The sequence below is a fragment of the Manacus vitellinus genome, unplaced genomic scaffold (assembly GCF_001715985.3).
Source record: "Manacus vitellinus isolate BGI_N305 unplaced genomic scaffold, ASM171598v3 scaffold_52_pilon, whole genome shotgun sequence".
Lineage (NCBI taxonomy): Eukaryota > Metazoa > Chordata > Aves > Passeriformes > Pipridae > Manacus > Manacus vitellinus.
Genome location: NW_021940628.1, coordinates 1,052,399 through 1,074,481, shown reverse-complemented (window position 1 = coordinate 1,074,481; position 22,083 = coordinate 1,052,399). Strand labels below are relative to the sequence as shown.

Genomic DNA, 22,083 nt, shown 5'->3' with positions numbered 1-22,083 from the left:
GTGGAGAGGCTCCCCCAGCTGGGGCAGGAAACTGCAGCTCATGGGCAGGGCTGGGGCTCCGAGAGCACCGGCACACAACTCCCAACAATTCCCATCTTCTCCCTGCACCAGGCACCAGCAGCTTCCCTGGAGAGTGGAAGAGTAGGGCCCTGTGGGTTACCCGGGAAGGCAGATCTGGGACTGAGTTCTCCCTGTGTTTTAGGGGGTTAAACCAGCACGACACTCACCAACACCCCCCAGACTCCAAAGGTGACTTCCAAGGGCTGTCACCCCAAAAGCACAGGGCCACGTGCTACCGTGCACCCCAAAAAAGCAGAGGCACCACCTGGCCACAGCCACACCCATGCAGGGTGCCAGGAGCACCGGCTGCTCCTCCCGGCCTCGAGGCAGAGCCATGAGCTGGGACACAGAGCTCCAGGGAGCGTGGAAGCCCCAGAGCTCCCTCCTTCCCCTGCCCTCCGCGCCCCAGCACGACTAAAGGCCTTGCTTGTTCAGGAGCTGGCAAGGCCAATTAATCTAATGAGGTTTTGCAGCCAGGGACTATTGTCAGCCAAGAAAGGCACAGCACTGCGGAGCGAGGCACCGGTGTCTCCGAAAGCCAAGGGAATTTGGCAAAGCAGAGCCCGCGGTAAAAGCAGGGACGAGGAGCAGCAGGGATGGAGCCTTTTGTTGCTCTTCAGCGACCGGGAAGAAAACGGAGCCACACGGAGCGAGGCCAGACGAGGCACCTGAGCTCGGGGCCAGGAGCCGCCGCTGCCAGGCAGATTAACTGCACGAGGGACCTTGAGCTGCGAAATGGAGGCAAAAAGCCTCGGCAGCCCCCTCCCAGCCCAGCTGCAGCCACTCCGCTCTGCAAGATGGAGCCCAGGCTCATTTCCTAGGGCAGGGAGCACCGACGGGAGGCTCCTCCTGGATGGGGCTTCCTCGGACCTGTCACGAGACTCCCAACATGGATAACCCCCAGCCCAGCCCGGCACAGGGAAGAGGTGTTTGTGCTGGTGGTGTTTGCCAGACAGCTCGGGATGCGCTGAGTGTCCTCGGACGCAGCCAGCACTTCCATGGACACTGGGCTTCCCAAGGGACACCCAGCAGCCCCGTGTGACACACTAAGGACACAAGGGTAGGCACGAGTGGCCCAGCACCTCTCAGTGCTCCCGGGAAGGAGACAAGTTGCCCAGAGAAGCTGCAGCTGCTCCATCCCTGGAGGTGTCCAAGGTCAGCTTGGAAAGGACTTGGAGCAAACTGGGAAAGTGGAAGGTGTCCCTGCCCACGGAATGGGATGAGCTTTAAGGTCCCTTCCAGCCCAAACCATTCCATGATTCCAAGTCACACCCAAAGCCACCGCAGCCCCTGTGCTCACCCCCCACCCCAGTAACACACACAAGCACCGACTGGATAGAAAGGTTTTATCAAGTTTTAAAAAAGGATCAAAAAAATTATTACTTTTTTTTTTTTTGTACATGTACATTACAAAATATTTGCAGTTGGGATCTTCATCCGGGGGTTACTGAGCTGATTATTAAAAACAACAAAACAAAGCAGCAGGAAAGCCTGGCTTATACAGCAACCGACAGGGAAAAGCACAGACAGACATTACATGGGAATACAGAAGGCAGGGAGTCTGTGCTGGGATGTGCTGGGATGTACAGGTATGGACCTGGAGCGGGTTCCAATCCCCCACCACCCACTGCCTCCCTGCAGAGTCCGACCATCAGTGTTTATTTTGCAGGGGTAAAAAACAAACCAAATAAACCTACAGTATTTTTGCTCACAAGGTTGGTTTTTTTCCTTTTCTTTTTTTTTTTTTTTTTAAATCTTTTTTTCTTCTTTCTAAGCAGAGTTTCACTGCTGAAACTCCTTTGGTCTGAAGTGAGGAAGCCCCTGCACCCTGAGAGTATCCATCAAATGTCGCCCTTCCAACCCTCCCAGCCTGGTCGGGTCCAAGGAGGGCACTTCCCCTCCCTCCTCTCCCACCTCATCTTCTGCTCAGCAATAAACCCCTAAGACACAAGTGGAATAATTACTCTTATAAATATATTTATATCATGTAGGAAAATAAGGCACTTCAGGAGGGGTTACAGCTCGTCTAATTCTATGACATTCTAATCAGGAAGAAAAATGGGTTAGTTTCTGAAATGAATTAAAAGGTATGTTAATACAGTAATGAAAACATAGGATCCACTTCCCACTTCAAGGCTTTGTTTAAAAAGGAAGAGAAGAAAGCACCCCCCCCTCCCCTGCCCGAAATCCAACAGCAATGAAACCTGACCCGGGGCAGCTGCATCTGCCCTACCAGGCAGCTCCCCCCCAGAGCCCCTCCAGGGCAGTGACTTCCAAGAGAAACATGTTAAATAAGTTCGTGGACTGAAAAAAAAAAATAAAAAAAAAATCTCTATATATAACCCCCAATCTATCCTTTCCCCGAAACGCCGCTCTGCAAGATTCCTCAGCCATCTGGGAGCTCCGGGAGCCCCTTCCCTGGATCTGGTCTGGTGCTCTGGGTCTGATAAGGAGAGGAGAAGCAGTGAAGGTCACCGACTGCGGCGGAGGCTCCGGGCTGAGCCCGGGGAGCCGGGATGAGGCTTTCCCAGCGAGCGGGAAGGGGGGCGGCGGGGGAGAGGCTGCCGGGAGCAGCAGCCAAGCACTGCGGGCGAGGACACCGGGAGAATGTTTAACCAGGGAAGGGAAGGCGGTGGTGACCTGCCCCAACTTGCACACCCGGAGCAAAACGGCTCCCGGGATGGGCGAAATGGCTGCTCCGGCTTCCAGCGGGATGAAATGGAAAGCGGGGGGGGGATGATCCTCGTGGGGAGGACGGGCTCTGGGCTCTGTGAGATGGTCTGAGGTTCGCCCCAGCCTCGCCTGGGAAGAGGGGAGGAAGGAGTAAGTGAGCACGACATGACGACAGCGATGGCAGTGCCCTCGGCCCCGCAGTTACAGCACAGCTGCTCTGTCTTGCAAAGGTTGTTTTTGGCACCTCTCCTCCTCCCCTACTGCTTCAAAAAATATTGAGCTTACTTGGTGGCCCAGCGCTCTGTGATTTTGCAACGATACTCAGAGATGGTCCCTTTACAGCAGCTGTTTCTCAGGGATCCCCACACAGGCTCATCCCGCTTGGCAACCAGACATTTAAAAGAAAAGCAGGAATCAAAGGAGATTTAAAAAAAAAAAAACCGAAACAACCAACCTTCCCTACCTGTTCCTGCAACCCTGACCCTGCAGTTTTGATTCCCACCCTGGGATGGGATTTGGGAGCAGAGGGTGGTTGCAGGCTTGCAGGGACAAGGCAGCGTCCTTCCCACTGCCAGGAGGGCTGGAGGAGCCGCCTCCACCCAGGGCTGAGCCCTGACGCCCACACAGCAACATCCTTGTGCAACAGGCAGAGTGTGGGGGGCACCCCAAGGCACGGCCCTGCCCGACAGACCATCCACAAGGGCACAGGGAATATGGCACTGCTCCGTATTTCAGGCGACAGGAGGACTCGCTCCCCTTCCCCAGCAGGGGCCAAGTCTAGTTAAGGCAATTTAAAATTAACCCAGGTTTGGCATTTGTGAGCTCCTCCTCCCCTGTGTGACACTGCTGTCAGCCCGGGTGAGCTCAGGGGTCTGTTTTTCCCAGGAACCCGGAGGAGGATGCTGCCAGGAAGAGCATCAGCAGAACAAGAGGCAGCGACCCTCTCACCCCCCCCCCAGCTTGCAGCAATCATCCCTTTGCATTTCCAAGCCTCTCCACTGCACCACGGCTCACTGGCACTCCAGGGGTTTGTTCCCTCTTCCAGAACCTGGAACTAGTGCTGCTCAGATGTTCCCAGCCCATCGGGATGCCTCGCTGCCTACGCCCTCTGCATCCTGCCTGGCAGCTGAGCTGCAGACAAAACCTGACGGTGCAGCGATCCAGGGAATCTCGGGGGGTCTCACTGGATCCCAGCTCGATCCACACCCCAAATCCCACCCTCCAGGCCATTGTCTGCTCTGGCCAGGATTAAAATGCACAGGCACACACACAAGAAATCAGTAAGAACTCGATGGCACAAGCTGAAGCCATCAATCAAACCCCAAGCACGCTGGAAGCCTCGGGCAGGGCCTGGTGTTCCAGGTATCAGCAACATCATTAAAGGAGGAGAACCAGGGAAGAGAGAACAGGCACAGGCTGGTGAAATACTTTAGGAAAGGCAAAAAGGTGGGAGAGCTGGTATAGTGGGACACACACCCCACAACAGCTGGACCCATAACCTCCAAAAGGCTTTGGAATTGCTTTTTGCATGACCCTGACCGAGTCATGTCCAAATTAAAATACACACCGAGGGTATTTGGGTTAGATTTGTAAGATATGCTCATATTCTATGTACGGTAACATAAAACAGCAATAAAACCGAGGTCAGCTAGTTCAAATTCCCCATTTTCCCCTGCCAGTACTGGATCTGTAGTGAGCAGCCTGGGAATTAATTCGCAGGGTTAGTGAGGAGAAGAAACGTTCTCTTAAAATTAACTAATGAATTATGGTAGCAAAATTAGGGTAGGTTAGGTCTGATGTAACTGATGGGCAACTCAGTCCACACACATGATGTTTTAAGGCACACAAACTCCCCTCCCTAAGTGGAAGGGAGAAGAAGCAAAGGTAATACCAGCATTGAAGTCCCTGTGTTAAAAGTATGGTCATCCCACTAAAAAAAGCACCTCTCAAACCGCTCTGGCCAGGCCAAAGACCACCACAGTGCCTGGTGTTCAGAGAACCCCTCCCCACCCCATCTCCCTGCTCTAGGCACTGGATTTGGAATTTTTAAACACAATCTCAGCATGAATTGGAGAAATCAGCCCAGCGGGGTCTGGCCCCTGCTTGGAGCCGACCACAGATGTGTCTCAGTGGGGCAGTGGCTCTGCTTTCCCAAAAGTGGGAAGCTGAGCAACCATCCTGCCCTGGTTTTACATCCCTCTGTGCAAGTCTCCTCTTGGCAAAGCAGTCCAGGAGATCTGAGGAAGGTAAAGGCAGCTTTTAAAATAAAACAAGTCCCTCCTTACATTGCACCCAAGGCACTCCATGGTCCCGGAGTCAGGAAGCTCACCCCACGCAGGGTGGTCTGGAATTAATACTCAGGGGTCAGAGGGGAAGGAATTGTGCACTAGTGCCAAAAACCTGATTATTTGACAGTGGGATGCAGCAGAGAACTGACATTTAAAGCCCATTTTCTTGCAGCACTACCAGTATTCACTGGAAAGGAAGAGCCATCAGATCAACTGTCTGCTGTTGCACTGAGAAAACCAGCTGAAAATGTCCTTCATCCAAAAGGCCACGCGGCCGCAACAGGATCATCCATCTTTACTTTAAAAATCCCTCAGGATGGAGGGTTTATATGTGCTCTGCCTGGTGGCATCGAGAATCTGGAGGTTTAGCTCTCTTTTAAATAAGCAACCGTTACACCCCCTCCAGCTAAATCCCAACGCCGCATCCTCAGTGTCCATGAGGAGACCTTTTGGAAAGGCAGAGCACAGAGTCCTGCCAAAGCCGGAGGGGGAAGGGAGAGGGGAGATATGCTGCTGGTTGTCTGAAAACCCTTGGCACATCTTTGGTTACGGGATGAAAAAGGATGTGGTGGAAGGTTTGGCCACCTGATTCTGTAAGAAGTGAACCCAGGAGGGAGGGGGAGAAGGGGATGGGACCGTGCCTAATCCGACCACTCGTCCTCGTCGAACTCGGAGGAGTCGTCCTCGGAGTCGCTGTATTCCACAGCGATGCGGCGCGACAGGATCGTTGCCACGTCATTCCCTACAACGTCCCGCTTCTCCTGCTCCCTCTGCTCCTCCACCTTGCGCAGCTGGAAGCCTGTAGGGAAGAAGGGAACGGAGGGGGATCATGCAAAGGCTTTGGTCGCGCTGGAATCTCCCACGCAGCCCTGTCACAGTCCCCCGAGCAAGGGAGTATTGGGATAACACTGATGGTGAATGACAGCCAGGACAGGCTGGGTGGGGAGGTGGAATGGGAAGCAAATCCTTTCTGTGCTGCTCCAAGGGGTAACACCACTGCTGCAAATCCACAACAAACGTGGACCACCCCAATTCCATCACTGCCATGCTGGGCAAGGCAATAAAACCCAGTGAGGTGCTCATGAGGAGGGACCCCAAGGGACAGGTCTTGAGCAGTGGGGCAGTCACACAGCTTACATGAGACAGTTCCCAAATGTTCCCACTGGGAAACTGTGGGGTTTTCCAGAGCCAAAGGAGAACACTGGGATGGAAACAGAACCTCACCTTGCCGGATAGCCGAAAGCAGATCACTCCTGGCATCGCTAACCGCGGGCAAGGATGACTTGGGCTTGGAGGCGGAGGTGTCGGAGGGTGGAGGAGGGGGTGGGGGGCCATCCAGGCCCCCAGAAACCAGTGGAGGTGGGCCAGGAGGTGGTGGGGTGGAGGGGGGGCGGTGACTCCAGTGCCGGCTGAGGCAGCGGAGGTGGGAGCACACTGGAATAGTCGACTGCTGGAGGGGGTGGGGGGGTGGAGGGGCAGCAAACTCGGGGGTGAGGGGGGAAAGAAGGGGTGAAGGTGGTGGTGGGGTTCCCTGGGGAGGAAAGCCCATGCAGTGGTGGAGGGGGGGGGTTTCCCATCAGTGGTGGTGGTGGAGGAGGAGCTGGAGGGGGAGCAAAGCCCGGCCTGGCTGCCGAGGGGGATCCGATCGGAGGAGCTGGTGGTGGGTGGCTCGGGCTGACCAGGCTGGACCGTTTGGTCCCTCCAGAACCAGAACCTCTTTGGTTGTCTACAGGATAGCTGTGGCAATGGAAGGAGAGAGAGAGAAACAAGGAATTAGCTGCGAGGCCAGATCAGACTGTACAGTCTCAATGTTAATGCAAATCATGTGTGTTCGCTGCAGTCCAGACCAAAAAAAAATCCGAGTTCCAGCTTTAACTGGTGTTTCCATGAGACCTCAACTCCTTGGTTTTAGTTCCCTCGCAGTGTTTCTTTTGGCCTTCACCTCCAGAACAAAGGAAAGCTGCTAGGGACGGGCAGGAATGCTATCCCTCCATCCCATCTCCCCGGCTGACAAGAACACCCGCCACCTCACCTCTCCGAGCTCAGAGCAGCCTCCTGGCTCCAGAGCTCCTGCAGCAAAACACCCCTCCTCACCGAGGTCAGGCTCGTGACACGCCAGGCAGGGATGTCTGCCGTGATAAATCGCACGAGGAGGGGTGGGGGAGCCAGGAAAGCATATGCTCTGAACACCTGCTAGGAACAGATCTCCTCACCGGATTCCACGGCTCGGAGCTGGAGTGCAGCAGCCATGGCTCATAGCTTGCCGTGGGGAGCGAAGGGGAAGGCATGGAAACCCAGTGCTGCTGATGCATGAGTGACTGAATCTCCCATGATGGAGGCTGTGTTCATACCAGAAAATTCTACAGGTAAGGCCAGCCCCGAACTGACACCTCCTCCCATGGCGAGACAGAGAAATAAGGTACATTTGGCACAAAAACGTCGCAATTTCTAACAGTGCTGATCCAAAACAGACTCCTGGAGATCAAACCAAACACCCAGGGTTCATTATGAAAACAACCACCAAAACAAAACCAGAGAGGGGAGATCTGTGTGGCTGGGCAGAGATCTAAGCAACCGCATAAGGCAGCGTGAGCTTCATCTGAGAGCTCGTGTCTGCTCTGCCCGAGAGGCACAGGCTGCAGAGAGCAGTGCTGGGTATCTCTGACACATCAGAAGAGCCTTTGCTGCAGCACTGCTGCCTTTGGATAAGATGGAGACAAGCCAAGCAGCCCTGTCTATCAGACAGACTTGCTCTTGTTACTCTTGACTCGGTTTTACTGTCTTTAAAACAAAAAGTCTACTCTTGTTTCACCCTTTGTGTCTTGAGCCACTGCTGGACCGTAACTCTCATCTCTAGAGGTGCCTGGGAGTCACCATTTCATTCAATCCAAAGTAAATGCCCTGAACTTGCACCCAAGTCCCTGGGAAGGAGGCAGCTGCTGTGCTCAAGTCCTTGAAATTCAACTACATCTACACCTCCAGTGCTCACGTAGTGCATTTCCCAAAGATCAGGGGGCAAATGGAAAAAAAAAAAGAAGTGAAAGAAGCTGTTCTTTGCAAAGCTCAGTCATGGAATATCCTGAGCTGGAAGGGACCCACAAGGATCATCGAGTCCAACTCCTGGCCCTGCACAGGACACCCCGACAATGCCACCATGTGCCTGAGAGCGTTGTCCAAATGGAACATGAGTCCACTCTCTGGAACAACTGCATTGGAAAACCCAGGTAATGGAGCCAAACCTGAGACCCTGCTGTGGAATAAATCTGCTCTTAGTTCTCCCCTTCTGCCTGGGAATGAGGACAGTGGCTGGGAGTCATGGAGAGCTGTGCTGCCTGTGCCTCTGCCCCTGCCTGCAGTTGCACTTCCCCTCCAGACAGGAGCATTCTGGTTCCCATACAACACCCGTCAGGAAGTTCTGCTGAACTATCTCAGCCCGTCTCATGTCATCCTTTTACACCACCTACTACTCCTTGGTGACAGAAGGGATCCCGTAGGCTTACCTAAATTCCACCGGGGGTGGAGGCAGGCTGTCATCTGGGAACGAGGGAGGTGGTGGCACAATGGAGTCAGTCTGCGGCGGTGGCGGGTAGCAGTTCCCATCCATGCTCTCGTTGGAGCCAATGCTGCCGTTCTGATACACCATGTTGGAGGGGTACCTGGGCCACAGCAGGATGAGCAGGTTATTTAATGAGCTCGAGGCAATGTCTAAAGCTTGTTTTTCCTCAGAGAGTTGCCCGGAGAAGCTGTGGCTGCCCCGTTCCTGGAGGTGTTCAAGGTCAGGTTGGACAGGGCTTGGAGCAACCTGGGATAGTGGAAGGTGTCCCTGCCCATGGCAGGGGGTGGAACTTAATCCTTAATGTCCTTTCCAACCCAAACCATTCCAGGATTCTATAACATTAAAAAAAACCCCTCTACTTCTCAAAGATTCCTACATAAAGAACCACATACACCTGTATTAGTTTGCTCTGCATAATTCTTTGGCTAAAATTTGGCCAGATTTTGCCTGTTTGTTTATTGCTGCCACACACCAGAACAGCACTGGTATACATTTTAATAAACAAGGAAATGCCTAAATAAACAGATTTTCCTCAACATTTCATTTTGTGAAAACACTTAGAAGTGTTTTGACCAACTTGGACTTAAAGAACTTGCAGTTACACTGAGTATCATCAGTGGCAAAAGCAGAGGAGGTAATCAAAGATGCCAAAAAATAAGCTTGAGAACAGAATATCAAAAAGGACCCCAGAAACAGTGATGCCTTTAAAACAACTCTCCAAAGCTGGAGTACTACTGAAGGAAGAGACTCTCAGTGAGCTCTGTGAGGTGGTAGAACCACCCCATCTTTGGGGGATCTGGACCCTGAGTGAATTCAAACACATGAACACACACACACACACACACAAAAAAGAGAGGAGCAAGAAAATGGTGCTGTTGTGCTGCTCAATTCCCCTGCTAGAAACCAAACCTGCTCTCCTATTAAACTAAAGGCAAGTTTTATTTTTAGCTGGAGAGTGTGATTTAAAGAGAGATTTTTTTTTTTCTTATATGAAAGGAAGCTGCAAGGGAGAAGAGCATTGTGGGGAATTCAGTCTGCTTCCAGCCTTGCTGGTGTCAAAAGTTAAATGAATTCCCAAGCCAGAAGTGCTAAAGAGAGATCTGTAGAGCTTGAAATACTTGGATGGGGATGGCCCCCGCTCCAACTTCGGGGTGTGAAGAGCCATTTGTGAAATGTAACAAAGCAATCCCACAATGCCACCGAGATCCCACCCTCGGCTGGGTGCGAGGGGAGGGCATCACCACGGGGCAGAGCCAGAGCTCCCGACACCTCCGTGCCCACAGGCAGCTGGGAGCAGCCTCGCTGCTCCTGCCACCTTGCTCGAACCGTGTAGCTCCCTGATTTATTTGGCAAATTTGAAATCAGCAGACGGATTTACTTTGGAGAATGTGATTAGTGGCAGTATCGATCCGCGCCGCGGATCCGGAGGAGCTGCAGAGCAGGGTGAACTGCATCCCAATCAACCAGCCCCAGACTTGCTTACCCAGCAGGACCGTGTTTGTCCTTTGACTCGACAAATTCTTGTCCCATTTTCAGCTTCTCCCACTCTTCTTTCCGGGTCTTGATTTTCCGCGGATTCACATTTCCTCGGTTGGGATTCTCCTTTTTCTCTTTCTAAGGGTGGAGGAATCGAACACGAGCTTTATTTTGGCTTTAAATTCACTGGGCATGGGGAGGGACAGGACAGACCTGTGGCCTCTAAAAGCAGACACATTCTCAAAGAGGATTTTCAGTTCCCTTTCCCGACTGCTGCATGCTCCAGAGATCTCCCATACAGAAAATTTGGAGCACAGATAACACGAAAAATGCCAGACAACACCAGATTTCCCAGTGCAGCCCAGACATGATTCCATCATTACCCCCTGGCACAACCACCTTGAGGGCAGTGAAAGCTCAGTTTCCCACATCAATTCAGACTTTGTCAAGAATTCCAAATCTCACCATCGTCCTGATGGTGTTTAGTGTTTTGGGGTGCAGTAATGGACACCTGCCCACAAAGAATTGGGCTTTATCCTCACTCTTCATTCTAACACACCTTAAATCTCTCCTTTCTTATTTCGGTTGAAAAAATCACGATCTGTTTTGATATTTAATACTCCAGTTGCTCAGAAGCTAAATAAAGTATGTTAAAACTACATCTTTCATGGTATGATATAATTTAACATTAAGGCCCAAAGACGATGGCATTTGGAAAAACCAATTAAGGGTACCTTTATTTTCTTTGTTTAATTAACAAGGATGAGGGTAAACCGGGTAAAAACTTCACCAAATTGATCCCTGAAGAGTTTAAAAAGTGCAAACCTGAATTCTGGATGGCAAATGTGGAGTCCAAGATTTATTAACACTTCCCACCTCCTATTCCTCCCTGCCAATGACTCCCCAGTTCCTCACCCTATGTTTCCTCTTCTCCTTCATGATATCCTTGGTGTCCTGAAGCATCTTCTCTTTCCAGAGGTCAAAGAAATATGAAGGATCTGTGTAGAATTTAAGTGCCTCTTTGCCATCATCCCTGGAATGGGGAGGGGAAAACATAGAAAGGGATCAAGTCACACATTTGAAGCCCAAAGAAAACACCAGGCACAACCTCAGATGACAGTTTAAAAGTGCAGTGAGATGGTCAAATGGGCTGGTCTTGCCTCTGTCCTCCATTTCAGACTGGAACAGACCCCCAGCCTCCCCCATCCCGGCCTCTCCCACTTCCCATCCCTTCTACCCTCACACAGACCCTCCATTCCTGAGCACCCGAAGAGCTCAACTGCTCTGAACAATCACCAAGAGAGCAGCAGGTCTCTCACTTCAACTCCCTCTTGTTTGTGTTGTGGTTTTGGCGTGAAAAAACCCCTCCTTCTCCAGCTCAGGAACCCTAAATCAGACCAGGAACGTCCTTGAGGCTCCCGAGCGAGCGCACACACACACACACTCCCTTCCTCCCACTTTGCAGTGCAGCCGCGTCTGGCAGGAGACAGCTGCCTCCAGCTATCTGTAATTACTTTTTACCTGTTCAAAAGATATTTATGGATGTGGGATAAGTCTCTGGATTCTGACCCCCTTTCCTTCTACTACCCACAAGATGAAATCGGAGCGGGGCTGCTCAGAGCTGGTTGCACAGCCAGTGCAGGACCCACCAGACATCTCAGACCCGGCGCTGGAGGCCACGGGAAGCATCTCCAGGAGGCTGCTGTGCCCACCTGGGTGAGAGCCACTTCCAAGGGAACGCTCTGCACTGCGGCTCTTTGGAAAGGAGCCAGGGGGCCACGGAGAAGCACAAGAAAAATGCCTCCTCTGCAGCACACCCAGCGTGGTTCTGCAGTGCCAGCCAAGCCTTGCCCCAGGGCAGTCACAAAAGCGACAGCAGGGAACCAAAGAGATCATTTTCTAGCTGCATCCATTTGTACGACCCCAAAAGTGAAGTTTTATGTAATCCAGAGGATGGAGATTTCCTGGTGGATCTGAGTTTAGTAACCCAATAGCCTATTGGAAATGGCCACCTCAACACAGCACGGGATGGGAAAGGACCTTCCCAGCAGGTTGGGAGGAAGAGGATCTCCTCTGCAAGGGAACAGGAAGGTATTGCAGCCATACCTGTAAGGTGAGAGGATGTTGAGAGGTGGAGGAGTATTGCAGGCCCTGTAGGTTTCGAGGACAGGCACAGGGAGAGAATCTCTGTCAAAGAGCTTCTGGTCCTGAGTGGTGGAGCTTTTGAAGGCCTTCCTGGTGTTAATGCCTTGCAGGGAGACTGTAAGGAAGAGGAGAGAGCAAGTGAAGAGCAGCTTGACCCAGGCCAATGATACTGAAGACCAAGCAGCAAACATCTGATTTCACTTGGAGTTCTTGGCATGCTTCGCACTTCTTAAGGTCAGGTTCCTTTTCCCACAGGTCCCCTGGGAAACCCATCAAATCTCAGAGTGTGCCGTGCCAAGATCCGCTGCTGTATCGACACAGCTCTCTCGAGAGGTTTGGAACCTCTGTGACCAAGCTCAGGCTGCTCAGCCACTGCTATCCAGCTGCTGGAAAGCGAGTTCCCACATGGAGACTCACCAACGAGCAAACCTACACCTGGCCAAAAAGGCTGTGTCCACCTGAGGGGAGGAAACAGCCCCCTTTTGTGAGGGAAGGAAACAGTCCCTCTCAGCTCCAGAGAAGACATTCCAGCCCCCATGGCAGTGTCACACTGGTTTTATGGCACTGGGCCCACCCTGCTGACTCAACAAGAACCCCTGTGCTCCACTCCATTACCTTCTTCCTCTTTGGGGTCCAGCTGAGTGACTTTGACTTGCAAACGGTCAACCCTCTCGACCAGAACGCTCACCCGAGAGGCAAAGGTGTTGGCTTGAGTAAACAACTCTCCAAATATGTCTTCTGCAGATTTACCTGGAATATTAAAGTGTCCACGTCACCCCTGTGAGCCACACCAGACCATACTCAGTCTCCCAGTTTGTTTTCTTGAAGAAAGAAGAAAGGAATAAAGAACCAACCGTGCTTCTTTTCAAGTTTGTCAGGGTTGAGTTTAACATCCAGGAAGAAAACGCTTTGTTCCACCAAAACCTGACATTTCCAAGGGATCTTCAAGCAATAAGGAAACAATTGAGACATACTTTAAAGTCTATTAAAGTAAAGAACTAAAGAGGGCTGACAACACTACACTGGTCTGAGTCTGGATGGGTCTGAGGGTCCTTTAAGATTCTCTGCTGTTTTGTTTATTAGACAAGGAAATACAGTTAGATTTTTATTGCTCTGGAGAATCTCAAAGGCTCCCAAGTCTCCAGCAGACCTGCCTCCAGGGGAACTGGCACATATTTACAAGCTCAAAGCACTCTGGAGGCAGAGAGCAGACCCAGTCCTTGATCCCAAAGCTGGAGCTGTAACCGCAGCCAAAAGCACTGACCCTGTTGTTCCTTCAGGTGGCAGTGTCTGAAAAATTGATGTGTTCACGTTGATTCTAAATCAAAACCAAAGGGGAACTTCTCAATCAGGGACCATTCTCTCTGGAACAGCTTGGATTGCCCAGTGGGCTGCTATGACAAACACCATCCATTGTTTGGATCAGGAACTCGCTGCACCACTTACAGGCGCCACAAAAAGATGTCCCTGTTTAAAAGGGAGGTTAAAAACCTGCAGACGCGACAAGGGATGGCCACAGGTAGACAGAGGTGGGAGAGCTGGAAGAAAACCAAGCACTTCCAAAGATTCCTGTCTTTTTGTTCTGCTCCCAGGCACGACCCAAGCCAGGGAGCCCCAACCACGCCGAGGACAGGCTTGGCACCGACAGCAGACATGGGCCCGTGGCGTTCCCACTGATGGGAAACATTTCCAGCCACGGCTGCTGAGTACAAGGCTGCTCCCAATAAGCAGCCTGGTTTTGAAGTGCATCATCATATGGTCAACAGTTTGCTCTGGAATCTGTTACTCCCAAGGATCCTCGCCGACATTCAGGAGAGGATAACCAGTTGGAAGTCTAACTTTGGAAAATGTGGTTGTCTGCAGAGCCTCATCAGAGAGATGAGCGCCCCTTGCACAAGGCAAGGCGAGGGCATCCCCCAAAGCCCGGTTGCACAAACACTCCCAGCTATCTAACCCAACATATCAGCTCTGTTCCTGCTCCCAGAGCTCCTTGTTCCTGCTCCCAGGAGATCTCTTTACACTGCCAAGCACGGGGAACCGGCCAGGTTAAAATTCAACCTCCTCCACCCCTTTTGGTGGCAATGCCAAGCTCCAAGTGTTTGTAGAAAGCAAATGCTGGAGGTTAACTTCAACTGACCTCTTCCTTCTACCCTCCCAGACAGTACAGACTCCACAGATGAGCCATTAACAAGCCCAAGCAGCTTTCCCCAAACTCATGAGAAGGATTTTATTTCTGGAGGCCCAAGGGCCAGGTAGCTCTTGCCCTCTCCGTGTTCAACATCAGCACAGACCAGCTCTCCTATTTGACCAAAGAGAGTAAAAATTTATCTGTGGGAAAATCTGAAACCTTCCAGCAACAGTTCAAAAAAAGAAAAGTTGTAATTCGGTTTCTACTTTCATGAGAAGTGAAAATACTTTCTGAATTTCACAAGGAACTGCAAAAAAGCACTCGGGGGGGGAAAAATGAAGTCCTTGGTTTGCAAAGTATTTTTCAAGTGTAAAATAATATATAACAGCATTTTATACACTGGTCTTGACCCCGGAGGGAGAAGAAGGGATGATCTGTGTTCCCTTGCCTGTGTAAGTGCACCTGGAGTTATCACACGCCGGTTGTGCTTCACACACACTTTTAGACGGGGCAAGACAGAGATTAATTTTTTAGTTTAGTTACTTTGACTGCAAAAGCGCAGCTTACAATCAGAATTATCTTTGTCATGCACTGGCAGGAAGACAGACGGCATGATTTAATAGGTCCTTCCATCTTTAGCTTGTGGATTCTATAAAATCACACAAAAACGCGCAGTCGACTTATACAAAGTGCTCCCAGCTGCGATAGTAACGAAGGGTAAACTCACTGGAATATGAAAGTTTGACAAGATTTATGTTTGCATCTTTGTAAAGAGACTGTGGTGCACCAGGCATGGCTGATTATTCACTTGACAGGGCTGTCACAGCCTACTGAACCCGCTCTGCGTTCCTGTAACAGTCAAGGTACAAGGAAAGAGCGGGTTTGTTTTTTGGAAGAGAGAGGAAAGGGTGGGGGGCAGGAGTTTGGGCATTTGGGTGCAAGTGCAGGCTAAATATTGCTTTATTTAAAGTACTGCTGACCCTGGGGAAGCGGATGGTGCTCAGCATTTCCTCCCCACCTGCCTGGCTCCCCCCTCACACCGAGTGTCAGCAGGAGCCACCTCTCCACAGTTTCTCCTCCAGGTACCAGCTCCCACCTCCTCCCCACATCCCAGCTCCCAGGGTACCTTCCCCAGGGAGAAACCAGGCTGCAGTTTGGCTCCCAGCGCTTCAGAAGCAGAGAAGCTTTGAATATCTGAGCTGTGCAAAGGTCTAAACCTGCAGGATCTGGGCAGGGCTCTGTCACACTAACCCAGGGAGTGTCTCTGGACTGGGATAAGCTTTCCCTGCAGCTGGGATTTGCACAGCTTTACTGCCTCCTTCCTCACCATTTCACATGCACGAGATGGATTTTACTCACACTCCACAACCATCTTGGCTACCAGACCTAACAAATGAACACCAAGGGCCAGTTGAACACGAGCACAGAGCCTGGTCTCGCCTGTGCAGTGACATTTCTCCAACCCAACAGAATGTGACACAGACTGGCAGCAAACACGGGCCCAGATTTCAGTGACAGCCATGGTTTGCACTGCTGGAAAGAGGCTGCACCCAAACTTTCCCTGCCACATGGCGGAAAACAAGGGGCCTGCTTTGCAGAGCAAGCAGAAGGGCTTGCAAACACCACGGAGAAGCTAAACAATAGATTAATTTGATTATCAAAGTCTCGCTTCAAGGACAAAGGTGGTTAATCAGAACCCAGAGCATTTCAACAGAGTACAGAGTCATCCCGGAGAGACCACAATTAACTCTTCATTTTTCCTAGGGCATGTAGGCCCGTGTTTTCCCTCCAGCTTTTCCAAGGCTATGGGTCAGCCCACTGGAGAGCTGAGCCAGGCATTGCTCCAGCTCCTGCTGCCATTTCAGAGCAGCCTCAAGCCCCCGACGCTCCAGAGGCACCGCTTGGCTCAGACGGGTCTTTGGGTCTCACGACACAACAAACAGCAGCAGGGGCAAACAGGAGCTTCTGCGTGGGGGCTTTAATTATCTTTCATTATAAATAAGACTACTGACATGGTGCAGATTCAACAGAGTCAAGCTCCATTTAGTAGCTCGTGCAATTACAGGCACGTTCTCTGACACAAGATCCCGGCTGCTCCGAGAGCCTCCCATTTTACAAGCCTGAGTTGTGCTCCATCCTTCCATCTGCAGTTTCACTGCAGCCTCTCTCTCTCACACACAACACACACATCCACACACACCCCCCTCCCCATTTTCTCCTAGATAGGGAAGGCAGTGGGACCGGGGATATGAAATTAGCATCGGATTTCTTTAGGAAAACATTTTAGCATTACCCAGGGAAGGCAGATGGGGGAGAAATAGGAACACGAGAGTAGAAAGGGAGCTAAATAAAGAGCAGTAGCGACTCCTGAGGGCAACGCGCAGGCTCGCCATGGTACTCACTCAGGCTGCCCAGCTGTCGAATGACATTTGCCAGGGTGATGTTGGTCACGCATTCCAGCTCGCTCCGAACGCTAGGCAACGTCTGACGGCACAGGTGCCTTGGCTCAATGTTCCTCGTTACTAACGGCATGGTGGACCTGCTTCAGGCACTGTTCTGAAAGATGAAAAACAACCCAAAAAAGAAACAGGAAAGGATTACTCAACCGCAAATTCCAGGCACACCAGAGCCATGGTGTTCGTTTTTCCTGCTCTCGAATGGCTTTATTTATAAGCCTTCGCTGCCCCCCCCCCCGTTCCCCACCCTGAGAAAACTGGCTCATCAGAAATAAAGATCCTGCTGTTCTCTCGCTGGCAGTGACAGCAGAGCCCCACCAGCTCAGGTACAGAGGCAGAGATGGAGAACTCCACATCTTCGCCCACACGCAGCCCTTGTTCCTTCCCTTCCTACCCATCCGTGGTCTCCTTCCTCCCGTGCTCACGCGCAGCCTCCTGCGTGACTCTTACGAGCTCTCCTTCACAAACATTTCAAACTCGCAATCAATAGTTGCTTAAACCGAGGAGAGGAAGATGGGAGATGTTATTATTGAAAAAAAAAAAAAAAAGGAAAAGGAAAAAAAAAAAAAAAAAAAACAGGAACAGAACAGTTTCTCCCAGCACACCAAAGCACACGCGGTGCCTCTCTCCTGGAGCAGCAGACAGGGCCCTCCTGGAACAACAGGAAGCGCTTGCAGCTGACCAGGAAACTTTCTGGTGACTGTTCCTTATCCTGCAGGCTGCACCCCTCTTCCCTTGGGAAATCCCCCGGGGATGAGGTTTACACTGGACCATTGTTTTCGTGCTAGAGCAGTTTAAGGCTGAGGGAGCTCTGCTCAGGATGCAGGACTGGAGCGCGCTCGGGGAGAAGTCAAGATTGATTGTACAACAGGCAGGACAAACTTCCAGTTCTTTAAAAAAAAAAAAAAAAAAAAAAAAAAAAAAAAAAAAAAGAAATAAAAAACCTGAAGAAAACGGAGTGTCCGGAAGTTACACTTTGGACAGAAAATGCTTTTATGTGCAGGTCAGTGCCTTGAACTCACAAAAATCTCCTTTGCTAACAGGCCCAAACGCTGAAGCAACAAACAGCTCCCTCCTGGATCATCCAGCTCCAAGAGGGAGGAGGAATCCTGGGTGACCAGCTCACTACAAGGAGCATGAGACATGCCTGAAATCTTTAGGACTAAGTGAAAGCAAATACATCCCAACTTCTTGATTAATTTAGAAGGGGAAAGAATCACTTTTCTAGGTCAGCTGAGGAACAACCCAAGAGAAGCAGGCAGCTCCCATGTGATAGGCATGCGGATCTGCTCGGGCTGGGTGTAAAAATAAAACAGGAAGCGAACAGCTTGGGGAACATGGCTTCCTGTCACCACCAGCAAAAAACCAAGAACCAGAAAAAATCAGCTGTTTGCTCTTGACTTTGAGCCACCCTTTGATAGTCTCTGTGGCAGCTGGCAGCTTATCTTTGAGGTCCAGGAGTCCTTCCTGGATGCTTTTCTATCAGGGTGTTAAGAGGAAGAAGTGGGCATTATCCCTCCTAATTACCTCACCAGCCAGATTTTGAATTGCTAAATTTGACCCATTAAGGCAGAGGAGTTCAAGAGCCGCAGCACCCGGCGCTGGGATATCTCCCAGACAAGCAGATGCAGGTTGCTGCCATTTTGCAACATCTCTACACGAGGGATTTCACAGAATCAAAGAATCACAGGATGGTTTGGGTTGGAAGGGACCTTAGAGATCATCTCGTTCCAACGCCCTGGGCAGGGACACCTTCCACTAGAACAGGCTGCACGGAAAAGGGTCTCTGAAACCAGACACTGCATAGAACAGGGAGATCTGCATCCAAATAAATAAAAGCAAGACCCTCTGAGGATCGAGTCCACGTTGTTCTTCACCGTGTCCAAGCACTGCCACAGCCACCAGGATATTTAAAGAACAGGGTGAACTAAGGAAGGGCTCTGACCTTCGCTTCCCAACACCCTGTGTTTTATCGATTCCAGCCCAAGCCCTACAATCTTTTGTCAGCTTTAGTGCTTCATGCCAGACAAACTTTCCCAGCTCCCCCCAGACTGCAGTCTGCACCAAGAAGCAGCTCTCATAAACAAGGCAGCATTTGCAGGCTGCCTGCATCCAGCTTTTCTCCCCCGTGCTTCCCCAGGGCTCGGCCAGGGAGCACACGCGGTGGGATCTGCAGAGCCGGAGTGGACAGCCTGGCTGGAAACCTTCCAAGGTGTAGGACAGACAGAAGGAAAACAGCAAGAGGAAAAATAAGCCTGGAAGTGGGGGGTGAGATGTGAGCACACTGTATAAAAAAGAGACAAAAAAGCCCCCTGAAGATGATGGGTAGCGTGGTCAGATAGACACAGGTAGCACTGATCCCTGCAAGGATGGGGAAAACAGGGTAGAAAACGGAGCAGTGCCCCAAATACCCACAAAAAAAAGGCTCAGAATGCATTGCCTATGTACAGCCACCCCAAAAGTGTTTGCCTTCAAAGCATGCTTTGAAACTAAAAGCAAGGAGTAGTGGGGAAAATTGCTGTTTTTAAACGAAAAACAATGGTAGAGCACCCGTACAGTACAGCACCAATCTGCACCGGTGCAAGACAGCAGAGATAAGGGCTAAGAAAAACACTCCCTTCATAGCCCAGTTCATCCTGCCAGCCACCCCCACCCTCTGGGCACAGCCACACTCCACTGCAGAACCCAGAGTTTCGCCCTCGTGATCACCACGACAGCCTCCTCAGGCTTCCCAAGGCCACGGGGACCTGGCCCTGCTGCCCCTAAAACCAGCCAGGATCCAGCAAACTACAGGATTAACCCTCTGGAGCACTGGAGAGGAGCAAGGCAAGGAGGGCAGGATGGGCTGTGGACAACCACCCTGCTCTCCCAGCAGCTTCTGGGGGTAAGAGGCGCTTTAAAGCAAAAATTCCCCTCCTCTGAGCAGGACAAGGAGCTTCGAGGTTTTAGGAAGGAAATCTGGGACCCACACGAGCAAAAAGAGCAGTCGATGCCCCCCTAAAAGAATGTCGTTAGACCTTGTTTTTCCCAGGAGTGTTCAGAGGGGAGGGATAGAGATAACAGCTAATGGGCTCCTGTAAAACCTTCATGCCTCCTGAGTAGGTGGGACAAAGATTAATAGCGGGGATTGGAAAATAAGTGGTGTATTTCGAAAGCAGGAGTCAGGTAGGGCAGAAAACCAGGTGTGGAAAAGCACAAGGTGTGAGAGCAGAGGGGGAAGGAGGAAGAGGAAGCAAAACACTGGAGCCCAGCGCAAGGCATGAACTGGGGGCAGGGAGGAGACACGGTGGAGCTAAAAGAGCTTTCCGGGAGGCTCCTGCTTTTATTCTTTAAGAGAGTCATTAAGGAGCCGATTGACAGCACAGTGCCAGGCACAGGACATCCAGAAGCGCTTCACTTTCTGTGCTCAGGGCATGACAGCACAGCAGAATTCCACCCTGGCTGGCCAGCCTGGTCATCAGGCATTAGTCACTGTCACACAACCACCGCACACCATATATTATAACTAAATCCTACCATTCACATGCAACTTAAATGGATTGCAAGGCCGAAAATCCTTATCTTCGGGGCAAAGATAAGCGTTTCCATTTGCTTAGGAACGCTGGAGATTAGATTTGTTTCGGGAGTAGAGTTTTGGGGTGTGGACACTGATTTTAAGAAGTTGCAAGAACGACGTGGGCACAGAGGACCTGCCTTGATCACAGTGTAATGGGAGAGGAGACCAAGTATGTTAAAAGTAAAAGGAAACTGCGTTTAGAAACAGAAAACTGTCTGCAACAGATTCCTGATGAATATGGAAAACTAAGGAAGTCTTCAAATTGCAACACGGTGCGAGGCAAGAAGTTCAGTGATCTCTGCTGGTTGGGAGAGCCATAAGGAAAATCCACAAAACTTGCATCAGTGATGTTCAAAAGAGTCATCCTCCCAACCACTGTGCTTCACACCTTCTTAGAAACAAGGCTTCTGACACACTAACAAATGATTTTCCACTCTCACTTGAACCAGCCCCTTCCTACCTGCTCCCAAGCATTTCCTCTGAAGCCTCCAAGTCACGACTTGAACCACAGAAGGCTCCAAGTCCTGTTGTGACGGCGGTGACTAAACGCCAAACCCTCCGCAAAGCCCGGCTTCGCCCCGCAGCTCCCTTCCCCACCTCCAGCCGGCCACTGCCAGGATTCCTCATAATTTCCCCTCTCCCGAAATGCTTACGCAGGCGCTGCCGAGCCCTGGCCCGCTCCAGCCCAGGGAAAAAGTTTGCTGAGCACGACAAAAGCCCTGGAAGCTGAACTCACCCCTCCTACATTCCTACTGATCTTCCAGCCACAACTGGCACCTCGTTTCCTGGGCTCACCCTTCCTGACAACTCCTGAGCTTTGTCACTGCCCTCGTCATGGTCTTGGGTGCCTCGTGTTTCTCCAAGAAAGCAGGATCCATGTGCAGAGCTTCTTCCCATGGCTGCCCATCTCACACCTCGCTCCCTCCACAATAAATTCTCACCTTGAACGTCCTGCTCACCAGTTTTTAAGAGGATTCTGACTTTGGCAATTAGTTCTGTAAATACTCTTGGGGCACTGGGGAACGAGTATGGCCCAAAACACACCCAAAAAGGAGCAGGGGGGGGAAATGCAGCTTGCAATTTTTGCCTTTCCGAATGCAGCGCTTTGAGCAAAGCCTGAGGTAAATCCCAGATAAGTGTGCTGCTCCAAGATTTCCTATCAGCAAGCCATCGACCGCTCTCCCCATGAGCTCTGCTGCAGCAGATCACTCAGGAATCCCAGTTCTGGATTAGAGTCAAGCACAATTGGTTTGTTTCAAACAAGAACTGCCAGCCTATAAACCCCTCGCACAAAGCTGCGCCTTATTGACTATTTTTAATAAATGGGGCTGGCACAGTAAAATTGGACAATTGTTAGGGACAATGAAGGAGACAGACTTTGATTACAAGTATTGAGAAGCAATACAGGGCTGTTTTAGGGTTGAGTGTTTGCTTTCCAAGGCGAGTTCTGTCAACTGAAAGCAGCAACTCGGAGCAAATACTCCTTAACAAGCACTCTGGAACCGAGCAGAAAACAGTGCTGCACAGCAAGGGAGGAATCAGACCCGGGTTTGGGGGGGTTTTTTGTGGATAGCACAGTCACCGTGGTGGTGCAGAGAAGGTAGGCAGGACTCCAACAATGCACACAAAGAGCTGTAAATAACAGGTGAGCTGGAGGGAGAGATCTGGCGGGTTCTCCTCACTGGTATTTGACCAGTTAGCATAGCGTTACTGGGAGTCACCTGGGTAATTCCCCGCTCAATGTG

General features: G+C 51.1%; 1 protein-coding gene across 1 annotated transcript in view; it reads right to left on the bottom strand.

Annotated features, from left to right (window-relative positions):
- Positions 1-1,776: 1,776 nt before the first annotated feature.
- Positions 1,777-22,083, bottom strand: part of WASF2 (WASP family member 2) — a 32,154-nt gene continuing 11,847 nt past the window's right edge. Inside the window, 9 exon segments of the mRNA XM_018081365.3 lie at positions 1,777-5,820; positions 6,246-6,411; positions 6,413-6,758; positions 8,522-8,677; positions 10,061-10,191; positions 10,969-11,086; positions 12,160-12,313; positions 12,814-12,948; positions 16,729-16,882. Of these exon segments, the coding sequence (XP_017936854.3) occupies positions 5,663-5,820; positions 6,246-6,411; positions 6,413-6,758; positions 8,522-8,677; positions 10,061-10,191; positions 10,969-11,086; positions 12,160-12,313; positions 12,814-12,948; positions 16,729-16,858 (1,494 nt within the window). The 5' untranslated portion in view covers positions 16,859-16,882 and the 3' untranslated portion in view covers positions 1,777-5,662.